The sequence below is a fragment of the Paralichthys olivaceus genome, chromosome 14, assembly GCF_024713975.1.
Source record: "Paralichthys olivaceus isolate ysfri-2021 chromosome 14, ASM2471397v2, whole genome shotgun sequence".
NCBI classification, from domain to species: domain Eukaryota; kingdom Metazoa; phylum Chordata; class Actinopteri; order Pleuronectiformes; family Paralichthyidae; genus Paralichthys; species Paralichthys olivaceus.
In genome coordinates, this window is record NC_091106.1 from 11,919,455 (window position 1) to 11,944,697 (window position 25,243).

A 25,243-nucleotide genomic window follows, 5' to 3' on the forward strand; every position below is an offset into this window, starting at 1 on the left:
TAAAAGTAAATAGAAAAACAAAATGCACCCAAATCCCCCAAAATTAAGCAAAGCTGCTCCTGGTGAGGAATATTAAATAACAAGTTAAACTGCTCCCCTGGGTGAACGTATGCAATAGGAAACATCAAGCTCTGAACATAAATGTTAGATGAGAACAATGTTGCATTTTTAACTCTGACAAATCACCTTTTCAATTCATGCACGCGTAACTTTAACGTTCCATTATTTGGAGGTGAAGGTTTTCAGTCTTCGCTCATTTGTTTATTTTTGAAGTGTTATTGCGTGTTAATGGCTTCAATGCAAATCAGACGGTGGATGTTATGTTTGCAGCAGTTACGAGCTCCAGATTGCAACACATTTACAGAGGTGCTGCGGCACAGCTCACACGTAACAAAACAAAAACCCCTGTTGCTGTTAGGTCCTGGATTTAATTATTTCAGATAATGCACCATTCCCAGAACACCTCTTGCCCATGTAATGAGTACGGGGAGCGAACGCAGCGCATGACAAAAGCAAGCAAGTTCATGACTAATGATTGTAAATCCATTTGCAGGAGATAAACACTGTCCTAGTCAACTGCATGCCCAGTCTTAAGAAGCACCAGCTTTGTCAAACGTAGTCATGCTCTACCAAATATTAAACATCAAGGGTCTCTTACTGACAGCAGCTCGGCGGCACGCTGTTATCCACTCCCCTTATTATGCTGAATAAATCCTCTCTATGTCAAGCACCATGCCTGGATTTTAAGACCTAATTTAATTCCGGCTATATTCCGCTCTGGTGCAGGCCTCGTGTTTGTGCTTCTGACGTTACAGCCATAAGACGGTGATGAAGTGTGGTCCCAAAGTGTCATAAAGTCTGCGGCGAAATGAAACATCTGACACCATATGGGACATCAAATTGGATCTAAAAGGAACAATGATTCAATTACAAATAGAGGTTTTCTTGCCATTATTCAAAATTTCCCTTTCAGCCTCCTGGAGAACACATTTGCATTTATATAATTTAGAGCTATTTCTTCAGTGGCTCTAATTGGATCTAAAGTTAGTGATCTTGTGAAATGTATAGTAAGATAGTAAGAGCAGGAGTTTTAAACTGAAGCTCCTAAAGAAAGAGATTAGAAGAGCAGTGTGTGTAACCAACTCTGCAGCAGTGCACAAGGTTCCCCACTTTCAGACAGCCACCATTTTTCACAAATTATTGTGCAGACAGAAGTTGGAGATAAGAGAAAGGAAATATCCCCCGACTACGTATGCTTTGAATAAATTGCATTGTGCACCATGAGGCAATATTCCAAGGAGACATAATACAACTGTGGAAATTGTTTATTTTCATCCATCCTCCTGCCACCATTCATTCGTACTCCTGCCAGCAAATACAATGACATTGTTTCTGAGACAGCTGGGAAATGTTCTAGTCATCACCCACAAAATCCACGTCCCTGCCAAAACACAGTGCACTGAGACCAGAGTGAAAACAGGGAGACAAACAGAGACTTTTTAACGCATGCGTTCAGCTGCAAAATGAATGATGCATCACCGCAAACATTAACAAGGAAGTTTATCGGATAGCAAAGTAGACTTTGGCGGGACGCTGATATCGGAGGTTAACTCAAACCCACGCTGTGTTTAAAGTGAACTTAAATCATTCAAAGACAACTGAAATGCAACTTTAATATTTTACAAATACAGATTCAACTCCCTCGACGTTCAGCCCTACATGAAAAAGACATATGTATGAAAAAAGAATAGGAAATTCAAAGATCAGGCGTCTTGAAAGAAGGAGTCCAGATCCTCTGTCATCTCGGCCAAATCCTGGGGGGTGTTTGCCGCCGGCTCTTGTGCCGCAGTGGATCCTTTGTTAGCAGAGTTGTTCTGTGGCGTCCCCACCTCTCGCTTTATGTCTTTGCCTCGTCCTAAAACTTTCTGGCTCTCTATGAAGTACTGGTTGGGGTGGTTGAGCGAAAAACTGGCCTCCTCACTCTGTTTGAAAAAAAAAAAAAAGAGAGAGAAGGGGGGTTAAGATCACTTTCAGATTTCACAGAAATGGCAGGTTAGTGTCTCACCGACTGATTCAATCTCATGTATGTTACTTTTTATAGCATGAGCACAAAAAATCTGCATCATTGAGCGGAATACTCCGCTCATTTACTCGCAATTCTTGCAATTCCCTAATTAATTAACAACAATGAGTTTCACAGACACATGAGTCACTTCCTAACTATTCCATCTGCGCACAGTGAAAAGATGAAAAGCCCTTTCAGGAAATAAAATGTCAAAATCACTCACGATGAGTAAAAACCTATGACTCCACTAACAGATGAAGTCCCAGCTCTTTCTGTGACATTTAGTCTTTAAACAATTGTTTAATGGTGATGGATTTTTTCATAGTGTAGGAATAAACGTTTTTAATTACTATGACATTTGTACACATTAACTATCAGTGGCTTCCAGCTGCTAAATAAAGTTCAGTAAGTTGCAGGTTGCTGTTTCTACCTGTTGGACTATGACAGTAACTATAATAATAATTATCAATCATTTTAAATAGTACAACATAACATTTGAATTAGTAGAAATAACTCTGCACAGAGCACTTGAGCTGTTATAATGTACCTGCAGGGGGCCGCAAGTGTTATTGATCAGCCCTAATTCTCTACAAAATTGTATTAAATCATCAGTTTTATCGACCAGTGACTTCCCACTTTGTCTTAAACATCAGATTCCCTCAGATTTAAAGGATCCAACATGACACAGTTTGAGAAAAAACATCAAGGTTAATTACTGTTATTACTATAAAATTGTTAAAAAGAGATTTGAATGTGTGAACACTATTCAGTTTGGCAGACTTCGATCAGCCTATTGTGTAATTGGAGTTAGTGACGGAGACCTATTTAGCTATTTAGTCGAAGAGCTGAGAGGCACAAGTGCATAAAACCAGTTTACTGATGTTAAGTACAAAGAAAAATGTGTTGAACTTCATGTTGTTTTTGCTGAAAATATTCCTATTAATGTCCATTTCCAATAACCTTAAAGGCCTTGGTTTTATTTCGCATGTTCCCAGACCTTCAAGGATTAAGCACTCGTAGGAACATTGCTGATAAGACTGTGAATTGTACAATGTGTACAAATTGTCCTGTGAAGCAGAATAATTCATTTTACACATGACTGCAGAACACGTCTTTGTTTTGTTTTTTTCATGAACTGTTTGCATGGACTGAATGAATGTAAATGAAATGACTATAAACAAACATGACACCTGCATTTTTCATTAGTCAATAACCTGCCAGCGAGCCGAGGAGCGGCCCACCATTACGACTGTGTGTTCGAAGAGGACAGTTGGTTTTTAATGTCTCATCTGTTTTTACACACAGGAGGATTTATGGTGAGACTATGTTATTTATGAAAGAAGAAAAAGAAAAGTAATCATGCTACAAATAAAAATTTGAAACCGATAACAAATAAATGACATTGTTACTCAAGTCAGTGAATTTAGGGGGTTTGCAGCTTCAGCTTTTTTGGTCTGGTATGAGCAGTAGCTTGTGGGGTGAAGGTTAATAGATTATGTATTTCTTGAAAAGTTTTCACTTGGACTTTACAAACTGATCCAACATGTAAAGTGACACAAGTGCAATTTGTCAACTTGTATTGAAGGTAAATTATTTTTCCTCCAAACCATTTAACTCTGATTGACCTTCTTCTTACATTTGTGATTTCAAAATATCTTCTTCACCTTAGTCCTAATATCACTCTCAAAATATAGTGAAGGGGAGAAAAGAATGAAACGGAGGGTGAGTTTAACTAATGTTCCTTGTGTGCCAAACTCACATGAAAGACATTTTTAGTCACATTTGAATTGAGTCTTCTTTTTTTTTTTTAATTATAGATCTCCAAGACCAGGACTTTGAGTGTGACTGAAAGGGACATTGACTCAAGCATCCAAACTTAAACAGATAAATGAAACAAGCATCCACGGGGGACGTAATAGATGTGAACGCTCTAATAAACCAAAAACAATTAAGTGGTTGCGACAGGCAGCTAATGATGGATGTGATGGCAGGTCTGGGTCTCTGTCCTGAGCCCTCATGCGTGAGATTTAAGGACCAAACCATTGCCCCTGACACAGGTAGCCATGGTTACTTCCCTCTCCAAATTAAATTTGCACTTACATGGTGCGTCAGCTCGAAGTACTTCTGGCACGCCAGCTGATAATGCATTCCTTTAACCAGCTCCAGGATCTGCAGCATAAGGTAGAGGATTGAGAAAGACAAGTTCAAAAACAGCAGGTTAGAAAAAGTTGACTGCATTCTCACGTTAAACTGTGACACTGTAGATACTGGCACACAACATATCGCCAACATTTTGGGATTTCTGCAGTCTTGCAATCAAAATTGTTTTAATTGGCTTTCAGTACTACTACCTACACAAACATCCCTCCCAAATCATAAAAACAGAGGCGAACACATCCCTCAAGAAATCTTTGCAAATGTAATGAGAGCAGATCACAGGCTTATTTGGAGTAATTTAAATATTCAGGCCCTGAGTCAACTCTTTGTAGCATAACATTTGGCAACGATTACACCTTCAAGTCTTCTGGTACATATCAATTTCAAGATTTTCAGGTTTTTTTCCTTCCAGTTTCTCTGAGGCTCAGTAAAGTTGAAAGGGAGGGTGTGAGTGGCCGGTTTGAAGCCCAGATTTTGGCTGGGTCACGCCAAGACCTTCACGTTCTTGCAGTAAAACCACTGTACTGTTGGCGTGGCTGCTCACTCAGGGAGACTTACCTGCTGGAAAATAAATCCATGGTTCTCAGCTCGAGCTAAGAGAGAGAGACTAGTCTTAAGAATCTGACTTCATTATTCCCTATATTCCTGAAGGCTGCCTGCAGCATGATACTGCCACCAGCATGCTCAAACCACTGTGGCTGGTGTTAGATCAGTAAGAACGCTAATAAAAGGAAAACATTTGCTGTGCTGTGAGTTTTTACAGCGCAAATATCATATTTATGTGATACTTGTACCTCACATACTACTGGGGAGCTGCACTAATGTTCCTGGGGGATTAGAGAAGCAATATATAGAACATCCTCAAGACACTTCATCATATTACTTCCTTAACTATTTTCTACATGTCAGGTAATTTAGAAACAAAACACTATGATGGGTAGATGTTGCAGGTCATCCTTTGAATGCAACTTTTTTTATATACATTCATGGGTTTGTGGTAAATTAACCTGAAACAGGGAAGAATACTTTATTGGGTAAACGGGAGGAATGTGGAGGCAATAATGGCGCCTAAAGGACGGTCTGGTCATTTGAGGTGTCTGTAGCCAAGATGACACCCACCTGATTAACTCCACTGGGAGACACTTTGTAGAACTGAAGCTTCTGCTTGAGCAGCTCCGGGTCACTGTGACGAAACGGACATCCTACAAACAGAAAATGAATTGAAATCATCTGAAATATAACTGAACAATTAAGATATCTCTTGTTTCACTGATGGGATTAAACTGCATGTGAAAACAAATGAAAGTGAGATTTTGAGAATGAGAAATTTCTCAAAATCACTCGTGTCTGAGTTGTTAAAAAGAAAAGCCTGATAATGAGAGCTGAGGGCTTATCACATGGGTAAGGGCTTCTTCCAGCAGCCGTCAACTCACCATGATGGTCGCCTTGGCTGGGTAGGTTTGACAAAATCACCTTCATGCAACTGTAGGGGGTGTAGTCTGCTCGCTTGCCTTCTTTGCCAAACATGTGGCGGATGCCGTAAGCATATGCTTTGTCAAACTACAGATAGAGAGAGCGAGAGAAAAGAGGGGAGGGAGGACGAGAAGGCATTAGCGAGGATGAGAGTGTAAGAGGGACAAGGTTGGGGTGAAAAGAGACATTGTTATACATCATGTCAGTTTTGACAGGGTGTTTTCCTCAGTGAAATATAGAGCTATTAGAGAGAACCTGCTGTAGAGGTGTCGCCACACTCGAGGTGGCTGAAATATGGGAACCCTAATACAGCCATCTTTCCCTCTGAGTGCTTTTGGCCCTTGCACTGCAGAGCACGCACATTCTCTATGAAGAGGAGGTTTTGAATAAGAGAATCAAAATCCTATATACCAGTGGAATGGAAAACTTAATTACCAGCTCCTCATTGATACTGTATGACTGAAAACAAAGTACATTCACTCAAGTACAGTACTTGTACTCTCCTACATTTCAGAGGAAAATGTATTTAACAGGTTAGTTAGAAACAAGCAGTGCATAGTTAGAGCCTCTTGTCACATGAGTTGTTTGCAGTTCCACTAATGAGAAATTTCAAATTTTATTCTCCTCTGAGACCAAAGTGGGCAAATTATTTGACAATTACACCATAAAAGCAAACACTAAAAAATTGCCCAAAAATTTAACTTTCTTCTTTCCTATTCCAGATTTATTTTGTGACCCAGTGGAGGGAAACTGCCTGCACTGAACTTCAGGTAATATTCAGAAACTATCAGGAGGGGCTAAAAAAGGCAAAAAGAATACAAATATGTCAGAATGAAAATGCGCTCCCATACATATAGAAAGCAAAACATCGATGCCTGTGCTGTGTAACAAAAACAGGTCCTGCCCTCCTCCATGCAGCGCCACACCTCACACCATAACGCTCCGAGTTAATATCTGAAAAGGGCTTGTATCAGCAGAAACTAGCTTCAACAGAAAGATTTTGCTTCCTCAACCTAGAACATTATAAAATTATAGATTAGTTGCAGCCGAAAGCTTGTATAAGACATTAAAAAAAGAAGCAGAATAAACAAAGGTGGAGTATATTACATTTTGATGAGGGTACATTTTCTCAGGCCCTTTGAGTTACAGTGCAGCTGTAAGTTTTTACTGACAAACTAAAGTATTAACAAACTGTTTTCAGTCAGACAAATCTGGACCTTCTTCTTCGTTTGGTTTATTGGCAGGTGGCAACCAACGTCAAGGGGCATTACAGCCATCTAATGTGTTGTTGCACAGTTCTACTTGTATTCAATCTATGAACACACAGCAGCAGGGTTTGAATTCAAAGTAACTATGCAAGTCGCTGCTTTAATATCTGGAAAATCTTTATGTGATCTGCCAACAAGCAAAAGATCAAAGTCAAGGACACGAGCGAATTGTATCAATAAACTTTTAAGTGCCCGACCAGACGTCTGCAAAGCTTCACACCATATTCAATCCAATCCAAACCAAAAAACCCTTCATACATTTTGATGGGGGTCATTCTACAAAAACCTCCACAGTGAACTGCTTTTATATGTATTGTACCTCTGTGCAACCATTAAAAATGAATTACAGGGATCCTGCCTCTAAAAATCAAACAGTAAAATCCACACAGTGTGCGTCGAAGGTGGCAGAACACAATCACCGTGACTGCACCCATCATAACACATTAATGTTGCAATAAAACCCCTGAACTTGCTAATGTGACAAGCTGCAGAGGCACTTTAAAAACCCATAAAATCTTCTTTAAGTACAATAAATCAAATATTAATTATGTAGAGCTTCTAAGGATTTTTAAGAGGCCGCTCTCTGATTTAAGACCCCCCCTAGTCTATTAAAACGAATCTTGGAACTCCGCTGACAATGAAGTGTGTTTAATATGTATGTGTGTGAAAAATTGTAATTGGGATATAAAAAGATCCCACGTGGTCTGAAAAGTGATGCAAAGACTTACAACTTTCATTTCTTTTAGACTGAGGAAGTCTGAGACTCCACCAAAAATGGTGAATACAGATCAAATGACATAAATGAACAGATAACAAAACAGACAAACTGCTACACATACGTCTAAAGGTCAAGCTTAGTTAGCTTAAGTTAGCTGATAAAATAAAATAAAAATGAATAAATAAATTGGTTGACATGAGCCTTCAAAAGACAGATGATTATCTGTGTTTCAGATTTCCAATATGCACTGAAATGAAAACTTTTACTTTACAGCAGAAATAATGCAGAAATATGGAAGCGCTTGCATTTACTTAAGAATCTGCTATTTTCTGAATTACCATGATTATTATGTCGGAATTAAAAAAATAAAAGTTTTTTTAATGCCAAATCTTTTTAAACTAATCTAATCAGAATCCTTGTACTTGTACTCTATTACATTAAGACGCATGTATTTATGTATGTTTAAGTATAACATAGAATATATTTTAGAACTGGATCAAGCTACGCAGGTGTGGAAATGAAATCTTCTTACATTTATTTGTCAAGAGGGTTGCCAATTTTTTAAATATATATTGGCTTAAATAACTCTATCCCCAATATAAGTATCAGCCCCAAAACATTCACTTCTGTTAAACTCTATTGAAAATTAAAATAATCAACCATAACAGATGAGTTTTATCTGTTTTTGATATTTGATTTCCTCGCAAAATATTATTCAATTATCTTAACACTGAGATTTTGTAGATTACAGTTAAATTATTTTCTAACCAGGGCCCATTTGTACGGAATGCAACATTAAATTTAATATCTCTTCAGTGCAAAGTGTTCCAACACTTCAGATAATCTTGGATATACTCTAATACAGTTGACCTTTAAACCGAGCGAATTGAGGAAATCGGGAGTAAAAGATGCTCAACACAGGCACAGAAGCTGCTTTAAAAGGAGCAGAGCTGCAGCTCCTCTGGTGCACATCTCAGCTCGTGGGGCTACATCAGCTGCAACATCCCCCCACACTCTAGGACACATTGACAAAAAACTGCGGCTGTGGAGACACAGAGAGAAATAGGACACAATCAAAGGGATTACGTACGTGTGTGTGTGTGTGTGTGTGAGCATGTGTGTGCATGTGTGTCAACTTGGCATCGCTTCTTAGGCTCAGTCCATAGTGACTGGTGTGCCTGTAGCTCCAATCCCTCTTATATGTAACGCCACTAAAATACTTTTTAATCTGCACTACAGGCATTTTCACAGCCTAAAAACAATACAAGGTGAAGGAATAAAACATACTGCAAGTGCACATTAAGTTTAGAAGTGTGATGCTGCAGAAAGAAAGAAGGTGCTTTTTAAATTCATCACAAAAAAAGAAGTAGATCCTAAAAGTCTCTAAAATGACAATGGAAACAAATCGCCAGTGTATCACAGGGCCAACACACAGAGACAAACAACCATTCACTCTGACATTTACATCTACGATCAATTCAGAATCTCCAATCAACCTGACTCCAATGTACAAGTCTTTGGACTGTGGGAGGAAGCTGGAGTCCCCGGAGTAAACTCACTCACACACACAGGGAGAACACGCAAACTCTCAGAAGGACCCGAACCAGGATTTGAACTGAGAATTTTCTTTGCTCTGAGGCCATAATGCTAATTGCTGTGCTACTTTAAAATGTACTGAAAATACCAGTGATTAAAATAATACAGTGTACATCTGTGGCCAAACTTAAAGATCTGTTAACGTAAAGTGTCATTTAATGAATCTCCTCTACGGCTGCTAGAGGAAACCAAACTTATAATGTGAAAAACAGTGTCAGTAAGTGGAAATTAATTAACCTGAAGTTAACATCTGTAAAGCAAGCAGTTCAGAGCAGCCCAACCTCGAGGCAAAACAACACAACGAAAACGTGGTACAAATAGACACTCCTCCAAATGGATGGGCTAACTTCCGTGGAAAGAAAAATGGATAGATCAAGATGATTTCATCAATTCTCTCTCTCCCTCTAGTCTAATATTACACTGCCTCTTCCTACAGGCCTGCCTTTCGGCATCGCTGCCTCCCATCTTTGTCTCTGTGCCAGTCGCATACTAATGAGCTGGCTTTGTGCAGCCTGCCACAAAGTGCAGCCCCTGACACAACACATACATCACTGTGAGAGCTGCGATCTGGTCAGCACCAATTCTGCAGCCTCTGCCATGGGACAAGAGCTGGGGCTGTGAGCAGAGCCCCATCCCACCTTCTCTGGGAGCCAGTATGTGGGAACCATGCCATCTCAGAAATGGGGCAGCAGGGATGCAGTGCACTGCAGCTGCCATGAGGTTCTTCCTGAGGGCCGATGTCAGATTGAAGAGAGTGAAGGCAGCAGGATACAAGGACACTTCCCTATTCCTCTAAAACATCTTTTAAGAGGCATCAAATCACTTTTCGGCCATCATGTTATTTTAACGACACAAGAGATGGGACATTTTAATGGCTTGAATGAAAATACTTTTATATATATAAATAAATAAACTAGAATGCTAGTCAATAGAGTGTATAAATTCTGCCAAGGCCCAATAGCCCCATCTTGCAATGTTTAAAAAAGTGGGAAAAAAATCCCACAATTTTATGGGTCCTTTCTTGGTCGAAGTCTTCCACCAATTTTTGTCCGTTCAGTTTTTGAGTATTGAGATTGGGTATTTTCAGGGTGGTTCGGCCGCAAGCATACTGCTGACAATGAAAAAGAACAACCAACAAACCGTCGGGTGAAAACCTAAACTCCTTGGCAGAGATAATAAATAAAAACACTGACTGAATTACAGCTTTAGGGAGAGTAGAACTAAAATATAACCACCGCTACTTCTAGCATATTTTGCTGCAAACTACACCTTTTACTTTTCGTCTCAGATTAATTCTGTAATCTTCTGAGCAACTAATAACAATTAACCAGCAGGATACAGATTTTTACAGTCATAAAAAGTGATGTATTAATTATAACCGGCATAACTTCTGTTAAAATTATTCTTGAAATTTAATTGACATAATAAATGTTTTAAGACAGTTTAGTTTTTTCTTTTATATCTAAATTTCCCACAATTTCTCACATCAGATTTGTGCTTATTCAGTTAATGTTCAACATATATAATAGTGATAATATCAAACTCTGTCACTGATGTTAGCGCTGTATAGATGTAGGTTACTTCTGCTGCTTACCAGTAAAACATGAGTGCAATTTCTTCAAAAATTCTACGAAGCTGTTCTTGCGAACCATAAGTGTCTCAATTTCAGACAGCTGAAATAGGAAAGTCTGTATGCGTCTGTGAAGTCTGAAGGCAGATTTATTATTATTCATTATTATTGTATCTACATCACGACTGAAGAAACTGCAGTCAGAAAACAAAGTCTCACTATATTCCAACAACATGCAGAATGAAACCCTAACAGATGTTCTAGAATGCAGTGTCTGGTCTAAAATCAGCCTTAAAGGGCACGTCAGTCCGTTGCTCATCGACCTCCGCTGATGACCCACGGCCGCCAAAATCAAATTCAAGTCACTATAATGTTTGCATACAGAGCGACTTCTAGGTCTGCACCAATCTGTTAGGGTTTGTGCTCCTTCTCGGTCACTCCTGTGGAACTGCAATCTCATTCCAGTCTGTTCCCATATGTGGTTCCCCTCCTAACACCTCTAACACCCTAACTAGTCTAACAAGCACTTATTCCGTGCATTTACTTACCTGATCTCCTGCGCGTTCTGGGTTCTCAGGTTCTCTCCTAAGTACTGAAGCTTTGGTGTTGTTGCTCAGCTGTCATATTTGGATAAGAGTTTCATCTAAATGAGTAAATGTAAACATATATGTCTGGACACTTTTGCAGGTGAGATGATAGGAATACCAACCGTAATGTATGATCTTCCATATTAATCTTCTATATTACTAAAGTCATTGTTACAGAGAACACAGCAGGGATCAAGGCCCATCCACACACACACACTGCTGTGCCAGACAGTTTCTATTCAACTCAGCACAATTAAAGAACTCTTGGCACCTTGCGTGCTGTTAATACTGCATCTATTCACGAGCACTCAAAAATTCAACCTACTTGTGTGTGAGATCAAGCTATGGAAGGTTGTTTAATCAGAGGAGGTCAGAGGGGGTGCATTTCCTTATCAGAGAAACAGATCAAAAACTCACATGGCCATTGAGACAAGTGTCATGTGTGTCACAGTGCAAACAGACGGTGCTGCTTTTATTTCAAACTGACAAGTGGGTTTGCAACAAAAAATTATTTTAATAACCAATTATTTCCCCGATTAATCACTTGGTCTATCAACACAAGAGAACAATGAACAGCTCAATTTCCTCGAGCCCATTGTGTCATCAACTCTCTTTGTTCAGACCAAAAACTAAAATAGCTTAAATTTGCTATTACAAAATTTTTTGGGGACAAAGAAAAATTTGTCTCAAACTTAAGAACCTGATACCATCAAATGTTTGGAATTCTTGTTTAATTGACTCAAAATTACTAAAACTCAAGCTCGAATATCATTAGATGGGATGATTCATTTACTCTTGATCAGCACTTCAATTAATCAATCAGTATTTGTAGCTCTGCAGTTTAAGGTACAGTTTGTAGAATTTTGTGATATCTAGTGTTGAAGCTGAACACCCCTCACCTCACCCTCCCCTTCCAAACATGAAAAAGAACCTGTGGCAGCCTTTAATTGTCATAAAAACTCAAAAGATGTTTAGTTTGTCCAGTCTGGACGAATGTAAAAAACGTGGCGCCCTCCGTAGAGAGGATCCCCTTGATGTAAATATAAGTAATTTAAATATAAAGGGTCTTTTCTGGGGTAAAGAAAACTACAATTCATATAATTTAGATGAAACAAACAAGTGAGAACATCATGAGGATTATTCTACATTACATTTCTGCCAATAGTTCCCTTTCACCTAAATCTTACACACTGGACCTTTAAGTACCCAGCTGAGGCTGAGCTGCAAACACTCCCATGAGGCACAATGGTCTCATGAAACAAATGATGCCGACACTAGAATTTAAAAACTGTTTCGATAATTAATTTTATGAGTCAGAAATGATTATGAAGCTGCAAATATTCTGACCATTCATTTTGAAGTTTAGCTTTTAATAATTCAGGACAACATTATTATATTCTTTGGTTTGCATTCAGAAAGAAAGTTTGGGAACAAAGTCATGGTCATGCTGCAGGGATTGACTCAACCATGATTAAAAATCCATCAATTCTAGCACTGGTTTTTACTACGATAGTCTACGCGGCAGAATGAAGTCCACTCTCTAGAACTGAAATTTCATTTTCATGTTTCATGCATAATAGCTCACAAACGAATTCTCAAATGGCTGTGTGTGGGTTTGGAGGATTAGGGGAAAATAACTACAGAAAAACCACAGGGAAGTCTGACTCAGCCAGGTCTCATTTCTAAAACAGGCCAGCCGAGGTGAGGCGTACAGGGATGTTCTAATGCTCTCCTGTGTATAGAGTGGTATCTGTGAATCAATGCAGTGTGAGCAATTATCTATTTAACAAGCAAGTTATTTTCTGTCTCAGTCAACAAGGGACTGCATGAACATGTGTAAGAGCAGACTTAAAACAATGTGTTTGAGCCGAGCTAAGACAGACACACCGCGAAACAACATATCTGCAACATACTTCGGAATAATAACCTGTGTGATGAAACGGAGCCTAATGCTGCAGCTGCTAATGAGAAATGTAAACAACAGTTTCATGTCAGAACTGTGTCGCTCTGGCTCGTCTCTAAAACATTAATATTACAACAAGAACAACAAGTAGGAATGTTCTCTTCCAATAGGTGGCATCTCCTGTTACGATTCCCATTACAAGAAGTGGTTCTCAACATTTAACAATTTAAATGTCTGTACTGTGAAACTCTTCTATTGAGACACAAAAAAACCACTTTAAGCCTCATTACCGTAAAGTGTGCCACTAATGAAACCTTCTTTTTATCAATACAGCTATGATCGGATCATTTCTTCACCAATAAAACAACAGCACTGCTTCAAGTGTGGAACAGCACTCAGGAGAAGAAACGCCACTCAGGAAACGACATGTATACATTAATGACTAATGGTCTTCTTGCTTTAGGAACAAAGCTGCTTTTTTGACATGTGCTGAACATTTTTGTAACATTTTCTGGAGGGGCAGTATGTGAGAATGCAAATGTCCAAATCAGTTGCCATGGACATTTCCCAGGATTTTTGCTGCTAGCCCCCTAGTAACATGATCTGAACATGTTCCAGTGAAATCATGTGAGAACACAGTGGGAAAACAACAGAGAATAAAAACACCTCTGCACGAAAGAGGTGCAACACACGTAGAAGCCGGCAACAAAGATTTCTACTCAGAAAGACTAAAGCCTCTTCTACAATTGACAGAAAAAAACACCAACGCCTTTAACATCTGGCTTTTTGTCTGCAATGGGAATGGATTAAATCTGCTAATTTGGCATGACAGCGAGGTGAGTGACTTTGTACATGACGCAGAAGGGCAAATGCTCGTGTTGATTTGCTGTGAATGAAAACATGTGATTTCCGCAGCAGAATCCTCACGTCAAAACAAGCTGATATTAACCACATTACCTTGTCTGCATCCACTTTGCCTCTGATGAACTCCGACCTCCAGAACTGCAGCGCCTGCTCCAGAGAGAGGCCGATGCCTTTGAGGAAGAGGCCGTACTGCATACGGCCTCCATGACGTAGATGGTGGTTCTCTCTCACAGCCTGGTGGAGCTGCCTCATACACAGCGGGAAAGACTTCACTGAAAGCTACAGGAAGACAACACGCAAAAACAAGAATTCATCAGTACCTGTAAATATCTTATTAGACTATAGACAACGTGTTAAACATAATGTGAACCGATGAATTAAAACTAACGTGGCATTAAATACTAATTCTCATTTTTGTTCATTCCTCGCAGTTACTATGTACACCTCATTTCTCCAGTTTCACACCACACATTCCCAGGTACACCGCACCCTGAACTTGACATTTCAAGAATAAATGGTCAGCGCAACTCACTGAATCGATCTGTTCCAAGGAGATTTTGCCAACATTCTTCTGGATGCTGTAATCCTGTCCCACATAGGCATGACTGAAATGAGAAAAAAAATATGAGCTGCATCAGGTCTGTGATGAATAAAGATTAAATACTAAGTAATCAGGGCTGCAGTGAAAACTTGTCTTTTTGAGTCCTTTTGCTAAACAAACTTGAAATAGCTCATCTTTAAGTGGATTTTGAAGTCGATGACTTTGGCCGTCTGTGGAGTCCCGTGTGGCAGTGCCTCACATTACATCATGTCCCCTCCACCAGAGATTAGAGGCCTGCCCACTAATCTCAACAACCTCCCCCACTAATCCCCATCAACAATCAGGCAACGCGACTTTTTCCACCCCTATATTCATGTTCTTACTTTTATCTAATGTAAGATAAACACCCACTGTGCTCTGAGTCATTCTTCTCTGCTATTGAAGCTGACGTCTATTGAAGTCTACTGCTGTTCAATGCAAACGTGCGTGGTGGCTGAATCACATTCTCTTTGAATTGTGATCACGTTTAAGTATTTTACATTAGGATTTTACACATACACACTGCTCACACAGCTCTCTTGTTAAAACACCTAATTGTATGTAGTTTGTTGTTCTCATCTGTGCCAAGGATGTTATCACCAGTTTTGTTTGAAGAATGATTGAATGGATTTCCATGAAACTTGATGGACAGATGAGAGATGAGCAGAGAAAGAAACCATTACAATTTGTTTTGGATTTGGTCAAAGGATTGTTCAGCCTCTACACTGAGCATTCTAGTTGTTTATGATACAATTTGAAATATTGCAGTGGTGGTCTGTTAATACTGAACGCAGGTTTAGAGCAGAGCTCAGACTAAGAGACAGGCTTGTGTTGCATGTTTTGGCAAAACGTCACCCTTCAACACATCAAGAAAAGTGACACCTTTTACTGCACCATTCCTGTCTTGTGTAAAACCTCCTGCAGGGTGACCATATCAGAGGCACTGATCACAGTGTGCTCACAGCATGACACCATGCCGGGATTCTGACTTGTAAAGGTTTCATCCCGAGATCTGATTTTCATTTAGAGCCAGGTTGAGATGAATTTTTGGAGAGCCAATACCAATACCAATATCAGGGAGTAGAAAAAGTCCATTATATTCAAGAATTGTAGCTGAGGCTCAATATTTTACAGTTTAACCACAGAAAAATACAAAAACATAAAAAGAAAACAAATGCAACCAAAAGAAAATATATTGAATAATTCAAGAAATCTGTCTGTTCATCTTATCAGATTCACACTTCCCATGATATGAAGTGCATTGTCAAATTTGGTGGTATTTGGACACATGATACATTCAATATTGATAACTTCTGATTAACAGGCGCTCAACAACCAAGCAGAGATACAATACAGCTGATGAGAAATGGTAGGAGACAAGACACATGTTGCACAGTCCTAATTACTTCCAATACTGAGCAACTCCAACAATGGGAACATATGATGGCGTACATGTGGCCAGGCACCATGGTCTAAGCTCCCTTAACATCTGGACTTGTCTACAGCGGCAGATCAGGTTGACTCAGGCCAGCCACAAGCTGCCCCCAGCCCTCTTCCACCTCAGAGATCAATCCTGTTAAATCTCATTCTCAAAAGCATTCAGGCAAAAAAAAAAGAAAAGAAAACTGGAACAAAGTGATTAATCCTGCTGCTTACCTGAGATGGTTAAGGAGAGGTTGAAGCCGTTCATCAGAATGCACTGCTGGTAGCGAGCGGGCTGTCAGCTGCAGAGACAGGCATCGCGTGAGTGATGGTAAACAGTGTCGGTCAAAGGAATATAACAGCCTACCATTGCAGGTCAAGTGTGAGAAAAATGAGGTAATTCAAACCAAAATAATCAACATACAAGAGCATGGCTTAAGACGATTGAATGAAACTCAGGGAATCACAATCAGGTACTAAAACTCAGAGGTTTTCTTTGGACCCACATTATCCAAATTGATCAGTAACAATTATTACAAGTATTGATCAGTGAATAAACTCCTGACATTTGGTTTTCAATCAGCTTAATGTGAAGTTGTTCAGAGTGCAATTGGATTTTAAATGCGAAAGCAAGAATACAGATGGATGCACCTCCGACGCCGATAAAAAACTTTACTTAGGGTAATTGCTTTATAAATTAAAAAGAAAAAAAAAAATATATATATATATATATATTTATATATATATGTATGTGATCCCAATCGACTACAGTCTCCATTTCAAAGCCCCCCATCCACATACACAAAGAAACGTCTTACTCAACTATATTCTGTCTGTTAAAATTAACATCAAACTAATAGCTGGAGCCATATAGAGAAGCAGCTTTCAATTTCATGCCTTTTTAATGACACATTTTTGTGATGTCCCCTCGCTGTACCCAGTGGAGGAGAATACCCATTACAGCAACACAAACAGTCGTAATGGCACAGTTACAAGAAAAATTGTTTTGGAGCATTGTTTCATTCCAACAGTTAGTGGTCCGGATAATTACCAGGAAATAGAAGTATGGCTGAACTGGACCAAGTTTTTATTTATTTATTTTTAATTTCCCATCCTCTCTCCCTGTCATCCTGTAGTGGAGTACATGTGTTCCAGTTCAAGCAAATCAAGGACGTGCTGCTCATTATTCAAATTTGAGCACAGAGACAATGACATTCTACACTACACCAAGAGCAGCGGACAATCTAAATCACTTTTTGTAACTGATGTGTATTTTGCAGCCAGTGCAGTTTTACCCATGGGGATTTTCCACCCAATTTGCCCAGTGGTGTTTTTTTTTTTCACATGAATTGTTCAGTTTGCCAAGAGGCATTTTAGATCAGTGGCCAGGCAGTCCTCTCTTTGTCATGAACACAGGCATTACCTCAAAACGCACGGATTGAAAGTGACTACTCAGTAAAATACAAGGGATGGAGAACAGAACACTTCCGCAGAACAAAGACACAACCTTTGTTCAAACTGCCAAAGAATTTTCTATGCACAGAGCGACAAACTGCCAGCACCAAGGTAGATGCACACAGCTGCGGACACTGGGTTTGATGTCATTTAGAAACACTGTCAGGATTAAATAGACACATTCATTATATGGAATATATACATACACTTCTATGAAAGCAAAATGCAGCAGGTCAAATACTGCCATGTATTTTGTGGGCAGTGATAAACTGCATACGAACATGTAAGTCAAACAAATGTGTATGGTACAGCTCTGCCTCCCCAGTTTCATGGGCCAGAATGTAACTTGTTTAGTATAATTCTTGACCGTGTATCAGCAGGACCTCAATTCATGATGGAGAAAAGATGTTGTCAAAAGCCCTGAAATAGCACCACCAGTATCGGGTTTACTTTTTTTCAACAGAAGGGAATGGAAACATGTCATTAATCTTTATATGCAGTCCAACAAATCTTCATCATTTCATTTCTGTGGTTGTATACAACCTGTAAAGTCAATTTCTTGCATCATCTTAAAACAGAAAAGTCTGTTCACAAACCGCACCATGCCACTGCCTTTGGTTGCTGGTCATGCTTGTGCCCTCTCCCCACTCAGGACCTCTCACCACAGAGTAACTGAACCTTGCTTGTCTCCTCACATGTTTTATGAAGAATGCCTCTGGTTTCCAAAACATCACGTCTCACAACCCCCGGGGCATGACTTGGGATGCACAAGTTGCCTATACCGCAACTTCACACGCCACCTTCCCCAGCCCTTTAAAAAAACATCATGCCCGCAGGAACAATAAGCACTTTCACACTAGCTGTCCCTGGTCTTCCCTCCAGACATTTTATGTCATATGCGCACACTTATTCTCCTCATCTGAACCCTGCGTTTTCCTCAGGGCATAGAAGGGAACAACCACAATCACAATTTAATATTATTATGCCTGATGTGGCCAGGCTTACTATATACACAAGATGTATTTACATAACGTCCATGAACAGGCACATTTTAACCACTTTATTATATGATGTAAAGTGAAGCTGTTGAAGTGTGTCAGAATGGTGCTGATTAAAATCTATGGTACTGTTATTTTATTTATTTTTTTTAAAAGGTCAGAGTCGCATTGAATTGCTTTATACTGTATTTACCAGCCATGACAGCTTGGCTGGTACTGACTCACACTTGAGTGTGTGCGTGTGTGTAAGACAGTTTGCAGTTTTGTGACTATAAACCTTTTCAAATGAAGGCGTAGTTTGAAGCTGGATGTAATCCTACCCATGAGTACTGAGTAATAATGCTGTAATAAATACAGAGTACTCATTGGTTGAAAGATCTAAATTTTCACAGGTGGCGTGGCTGGATGGTTCCGACTGTTACACTTTTATTAGGGCTGTCATATTTACTAACATTTAAACTATCATTTGACTGTCTGGTATAAAAGTTCTTATTCGAACTGTGATGACCTGTTCGAATTCATAAGATAGTCCAGAAGAGCATTGCACTGTCTGAAGTAGTTTACCTCATGATCCAGTTGGAGGCGCCCATTATCAGCTTGAACAATCAATAAAGTAAGTTCATTTGTTTTGCTTTGAAAATGGCAGATGCTAGCAAGCAACGGATCTGAGTGTTTTGGGTTCTAGACATAAACAGCAAAGTGACAAACAAAAGTCAGTCTACAGCCCTGTTTTACATCAATACATAATAAATGTAAATGTTTGCTGTATGTTTAAACCACATCCTGTCATGTTACTCTCAAGTATACCTTCTCATTCATCCTTGTGCCTCCTGCAATGTTACTTAAGATGCTTTGTGAAACAGTGAGGAGCTGTTAACACTTACCGCGAGAGCTTTGGAAATCCTCGTGCGGAAATCATTGAGAACAATGGTCACGATGTCCTGGTGAGGGATGTACGCATAGCCTCCTTTCAGGTACACTTTCCTTGTGCGCACTAGATCCAGGGCATCTTGAAATGGAACCTTTAAAACAACAAGTGTGGAAGAATAAAATGTTCAAATAGTCAAGGCCTTCAAAAATCATACATTTTAATATTCCCTTTGCATGACTGAGTTTCAGGATGTTAACGCCAACACTTTGCCATTTTAGCTTTAGCTGCTGCAAATGTGATCTGAGAATATACACTTATTCTCGTGATGTTCAATAACGAGAGTGTAATCATTTACATTCCCTCGGCGAAGAGACTGTCAAGCAACATATTAATGTGAATTCCGAGTCAATCAGTAGGCCATGACATTTCCCCCCTTTTCCTTTTCATTCAGTGAAAACTGTAGACTTAAATCTATTCAACCATGAAAGGTTATGACGGTGATCTGTCAATCAGGCTCTTATTCTTCATGCTCCCTATTCACACTATTTGAACATTTAGTGACTCAACAGTATTATGTCAAAACATTTCTTAAAAAGTAATACAAGATATTCTGGTGTATTGTATAATGAGAGTAGTTCTCCAGTGAGTTGGTTTAAATTACCTGAGGGAGAAATACAACAGCTATTAATTCAGTTATTTCATATTATAATTTCCTGACTCTATCTGACAAAATATTGGCCCTGGAGGAAAAAGAGTTGAAGGAAAAATAGAAATTAGCAGAAATATCTGAGTTTTACTTCAGTGCAATTAATATACATGTTTTTTAAGACTTCATAGTTCATTACCCAGCTTCACTGGTACTCTTGGGCAGGTTAAAATTAGAAAGAATGGGTGACACTAATGAGAAAGCTCTTGTAATTATTCACTGGACCAAAGCCAGAAGAGGAAAACCCTTTGAATTTATAAAGATGTTTCATCCTTTTTTTCCCAAAAGAATAAACGTTTTCTGAAAATTCTGACCAACTTATTTTACACTTCAAGTCATAAAGGAAAATTAGAAAGTCAAAATAATTGTAAAAATTATCTCAACATCTCTGAATGGAACCCAAAAATATGTGCAGATAAGGTTCATTCATTCAAATAATCACTAACACCTATGTAACTTTTTTGTGATCAAGACAGAGGACTGATTAACACTGAAACCGTTTGGTTGTGATGCTCTGGGTCATGCTCCAAATCCAACAAGATGCTACTCGTCCCATGATGCATATTTTCTTCAGCCTTCCCCGAGTAGTTAACGCCACAACCTTTCACATGGAAACTTAAATGATTATACAAAGAACATCAACTGATAAGAGTAACTCACTTTGTAGAAGTCCTGCTCCTCAACAGTAATCCCACTGACGGCATAACTGGAGTTGATGAGGTAGTCCTTCAGAGTCTTCTTCTCCTCGGCACTACTCTGAAAAGAAATTGATGAGGATGAAGAATTTCAGTGAAAAGGCAGAACTGTGTCAAAGTGAATAGGTTGAAGGTTGAGGCTCATTTATCACATGAAGGCACCGTTTTCATCCTGGCCTGACACGTTATGTGCCGATATGAAAGTTTACAGTTTAAATGAAGAGAGAAACTAGACTAACCTAAATCTACTAGACTTATATTCTTTACATGTACATCTCTGAAATATTTACAGATATTTTTTTTTTTAATAAATACTTGACAAAAATCACTGAAACTTTTAAATCACCATTTAAGAAAACCTTTAACATTCAGGGTCCTGTTAGATTGATCAAACAGCTCCATCTAGTGAAGGAACAGTTGGATAACACAGCATGTTGCGACTGGAGGAAGCTACACACACTTCAGTTGGAGCTGTAATAGACAATATTTTTCACTTAAATGTACAGGAGAGGTGTCAGTTTCACATTTAACCCTCAGGCAACAAAAGAGAAAATGTGTCTTTCAAAATTACTATCTTATAGTTACCTTTGATATCAAGGTGGAAACATAGAATCAAGGTAAAATAAACTTACTGTGTCATACTGTAGATTATTCCTGTGAAGAAATTCAAGCTTTTGTTTTCCCATCAGCTCATTGAAGCGGTAGCGGAAAAGATCTACTTCTTGTTGTATGAACCAGCGCCTGAGATCTTCCCTTTAAGATGACATTGAAATGAATAATACTTGGTTTAGTTGCACTTGGATGATATTCATGAGAACAGATATAATAATAATAATGGCCGACTTTACTCACGTTTGGCAATAGGCGAGCCTGAGAATGAAGTGGGAGATATGATCCTTTCTTCGTTTCTCACGTTCACTTAGTCCAGTCAGAGGTTTTCTTTCATCCTTGATAGATTAATAGAAGTAGTAGTATAGTAATAGTAAGTACTTTATTTGGCATTACCTCATCTTTCAACTCCCTCGTAGGGTTACATACCGAATACATTATACCGCATCATACATTGTCCAGTACAGTGCTGCTTTATGTACCAAACTGGGAAAACCTGGCAAAGGATGCCAAGGAAAGGATGGGAGTCATTTGACATGAATATTGATGGAACATAAGAAGTAAGATTCCCAGAAGCATTTGGGGAGTGAGAGTTAATTTAAACAAAAGTAATGAAATTCTGAAAAAGGTTTCAAGCATTTTTCGTGCAGTTAATTTGATGTGTAGCTTTGATTTCTCAGAATCCAATGAAAACTAGGACTGAGGTCTAGACAGCCTTTGAAAGAGTATATAATCTTTGCAAAGAGCATTTTCTGACTTCCTCTCTGTACAAGACTGGTTCATGTCATCACAGGCTTTATTTTCAGTTTTCAAGCTATGAACATTACACAAATTTGACTATGGTATCTGTTACTATATTTTTTAATTCAGCTTCTTAATGGAACATAAGAAGGCAGCTTTTTGCCCTTTGACTTTCTCAGTGATCCCAGCTTTTGTGCTTTGATATGGGTGTTTTATTCGGCAAAACACACATTTTATAGCTTTAAAAGCTCAACCTAAAATTGTGGATCACTCTTTACAGAGCACATGGCATCCCTCATTTACAGCTCTAACAATATAGATAAGAAATCAAGACAAAATCCCTGAGTGCCCCATCTGAATGAGCTGGTAAATGAACAGAGAGCAATCCCTGTATGAAAGTGATAAAGCTCTGAGGTTGGAGCGTGGCTACAAAGTAACTCTTGACAGTTTATAAAAGCTGCACAGCCAAGATTTGATGTATGTCGTCATGCCATAAATACTCACAGCCTCTAGTCTGTAAGGAAAGTTCAGGGTTTTAGACTCTTTGTGCAGTTTCTTTTTGTAGTCATCTGACAGCTTCACGTAGCTCACTCCCAAATTCTCAATGGTCTTCAACACTGCAGTGCCAGGAAAAACATGTAATGTTACAAATATATCTGACAAAATCAGAGAAAACAGAGCTTATAGAAAATTGTATTATTTGCACAGGTCTCACATTTCAGTCTGTCCACAGCAAATGTCTCAAATTCCAAGAGGGAGATGTTTTCAAGAGGAGGCTGCCCGTAGAACTGCAGAGGTTGACCATAGAGCTCTGTCTGAGGGCTGGTGATGGACTTATATTTTCTGCCAGAGAACAGCATGGTGACTGATGGGAAAGGAAAACAAGTCTAAGTTTAATGTAGCACTAGATTGTCACCCAAACGTGGGAACCTTACCTTACCTTGTGTGACATGCCAAAGACAGCTGTGACAGAAACATTCAAATTGTGCATAGGTAGCAATAACTGATCTTATTACAGATTCATTAATGCAACATAAACAAGCACAGTCGGGAAGACACACTTTCATAGCATATCATATTATAACAATACACTTTAATTAAAGCACGTTTCTTATCAATGATACAAAGTGCTTCACAAGGAAGACATGTTTGAATACAATTTGATGGAATGGAACCTAAGCAGATAAACAGCAATAAAAACAAAAAGAATTATATAGATAAATGAATAGTAATAGTCAATGTAAATAAGAGTCAGTGTTAATCATTTGTAATCTGCATATAGTAGAAGGCTGACCCTTGTCTAAACTGTGCTATCATAAAGTTGATAAAACGCAATGAGCCCAATAGAAGAGAAGAGTTATTCGACCAGCTGGATGTTTGTGATGTCACAGTGGATCCAGAGCAGCAGCTTTGAGACTGTGTTTAGTCAGTAACAGTGTTAAGGACTCGACCTTGTGAACTGTCGTCTCTACCAGGTTGAGCTAAGGCAGACAACACAGAGACACAGCAGCTACTTCAGCGCAGAGGAGGATGTTAGCTAACACTCAGCGAGCCGCCATGAAAAGTGAGTGAACGACGAGCGAGCTGTGAAACTAACGAAGCGACGAATCAACCAAACAGCTCGCACAATGTTTGGTTTATAACATTCTGCCGATCTTACCGGTTAATCGCTGTCTGAGGTCACTCCCGCCAAACACACCGGGCTGTTCAACGAACGCGGGTAAAACGGTGACGTCTCTCGTCCACCCCCGGAAGAGGAACCTTATGACGCACGCGTGGACGCTCGTTTAGTTGTCCCGCCGGTGCCGCCGTGCATCTCCCGCTGATGGTGGCCTCCATGGAGAAGTGCATCCTTCTTCTTGCTTTGGTTTGAAAGATATGAAGCAGGCGGGTATCTGGAGGAGTTCACATTCAAAAACAAGTCGTGGTTTAAACACTGTCTTGTTTGTAAACTGTTGTGTCGACAGGAACTCACTGGGACATTTAGACGACATAACAAACGCACCCACAGGACACATGGAGAATAACATCCCCCCCTAGATTTAAATATTGACACAGTCCAAGTCCCCTTATATATATATTTATGGAGAAGTCTTCTGCAATTCATAATCAAAATCAATGGACACTATTAAATATCACATTGGTTCTTCTGTATGTGAAGTCATGTGAGTCTAACAGATATTGATGATTTCCTAACTATTCTATTGATAGGGACACTTTGGAAAACTATCAATCATTATGTGATGTCCTATTAGCTCAATAGATGGTTCCCAATAAAAAATCATAAACATTGAATGTAAATAAGTTACATATAGTCCGTGGGATTAATACACATATATGCATTATCTGAAAATAACTAAATTCACTCTACTGTTCTAAAGTCTTCAAGAAGCATGTTCTTTACCTAAAGTATTATATATGACACTGTGTTGTTTTTTGCTATTTGTTGGATTAAAACTAAAAATGTGAGGAGTTTATAAAATCCAATGCAGATACACACAGTTGTCAGATTTTTAGCAACCCCTGCTCAAAGCTTATGCACAGCCTTGAAATAAATCCATCCTTCATGAAAGTTGTGATCAGCTGATGTTAAAGTATTGATTCACACGTAGGGCCATTTTTAATGCTGCAATATGTGCTGTTCAACTATAATAGACAGATAGAGTTGTGTCTTGTTGATATGCATGGGGGGGGGGACAAAATAATAGGAACACCTGTCAACTTGAACTTCAGCTCAACACAGATATCTTTATCACAATGATCATACAGTTAAATTGTTTTAGATACTTTATTGATTCTGAGGGAAATTAAGGCATTCAGGAGCACACATAACAGTCAAACACAAGAGCACAAGATTCAAGATGTTTATTTGTCATCAGACTAATAAAAGGTCAAAATTAGACAATACAAATATAAGTATAAGCTGATTGAAAGACATCAGTAACCAAGGCAGAGTATTGAAGCC

General features: G+C 39.0%; 1 protein-coding gene across 1 annotated transcript; it reads right to left on the reverse strand.

The window, feature by feature from the left end:
• Positions 1-1,310: 1,310 nt before the first annotated feature.
• prim2 (DNA primase subunit 2) lies at positions 1,311-24,088 on the reverse strand. The gene is made up of 14 exons (XM_020089658.2): positions 23,939-24,088; positions 22,994-23,143; positions 22,783-22,895; positions 21,781-21,875; positions 21,561-21,681; positions 20,894-20,989; positions 19,541-19,678; positions 16,438-16,505; positions 14,734-14,806; positions 14,295-14,480; positions 5,656-5,782; positions 5,342-5,424; positions 4,166-4,234; positions 1,311-1,982 (listed from the first exon to the last, which is right to left on the reverse strand). Exons 2-14 carry the CDS (start codon positions 23,136-23,138, stop codon positions 1,764-1,766), a joined length of 1,533 nt encoding a protein of 510 aa, XP_019945217.2. The 5' UTR covers positions 23,139-23,143; positions 23,939-24,088; the 3' UTR covers positions 1,311-1,763.
• Between the last annotated feature and the right edge of the window lie 1,155 nt (positions 24,089-25,243).

Bases quoted from the DNA above. Each gene is read 5' to 3' on its own strand.
- prim2 (XM_020089658.2), bottom strand. From the start codon at position 23,138: ATGCTGTTCTCTGGCAGAAAATATAAGTCCATCACCAGCCCTCAGACA. The intron at 16,506-19,540 runs GTAAGTGTTAAC...CTGTCTCTGCAG, and splicing joins GGATTTCCAAAGCTCTCGCG to CTGACAGCCCGCTCGCTACC. The intron at 14,807-16,437 runs GTAAGCAGCAGG...TTCTCATTTCAG, and splicing joins CCTCTCCTTAACCATCTCAG to TCATGCCTATGTGGGACAGG.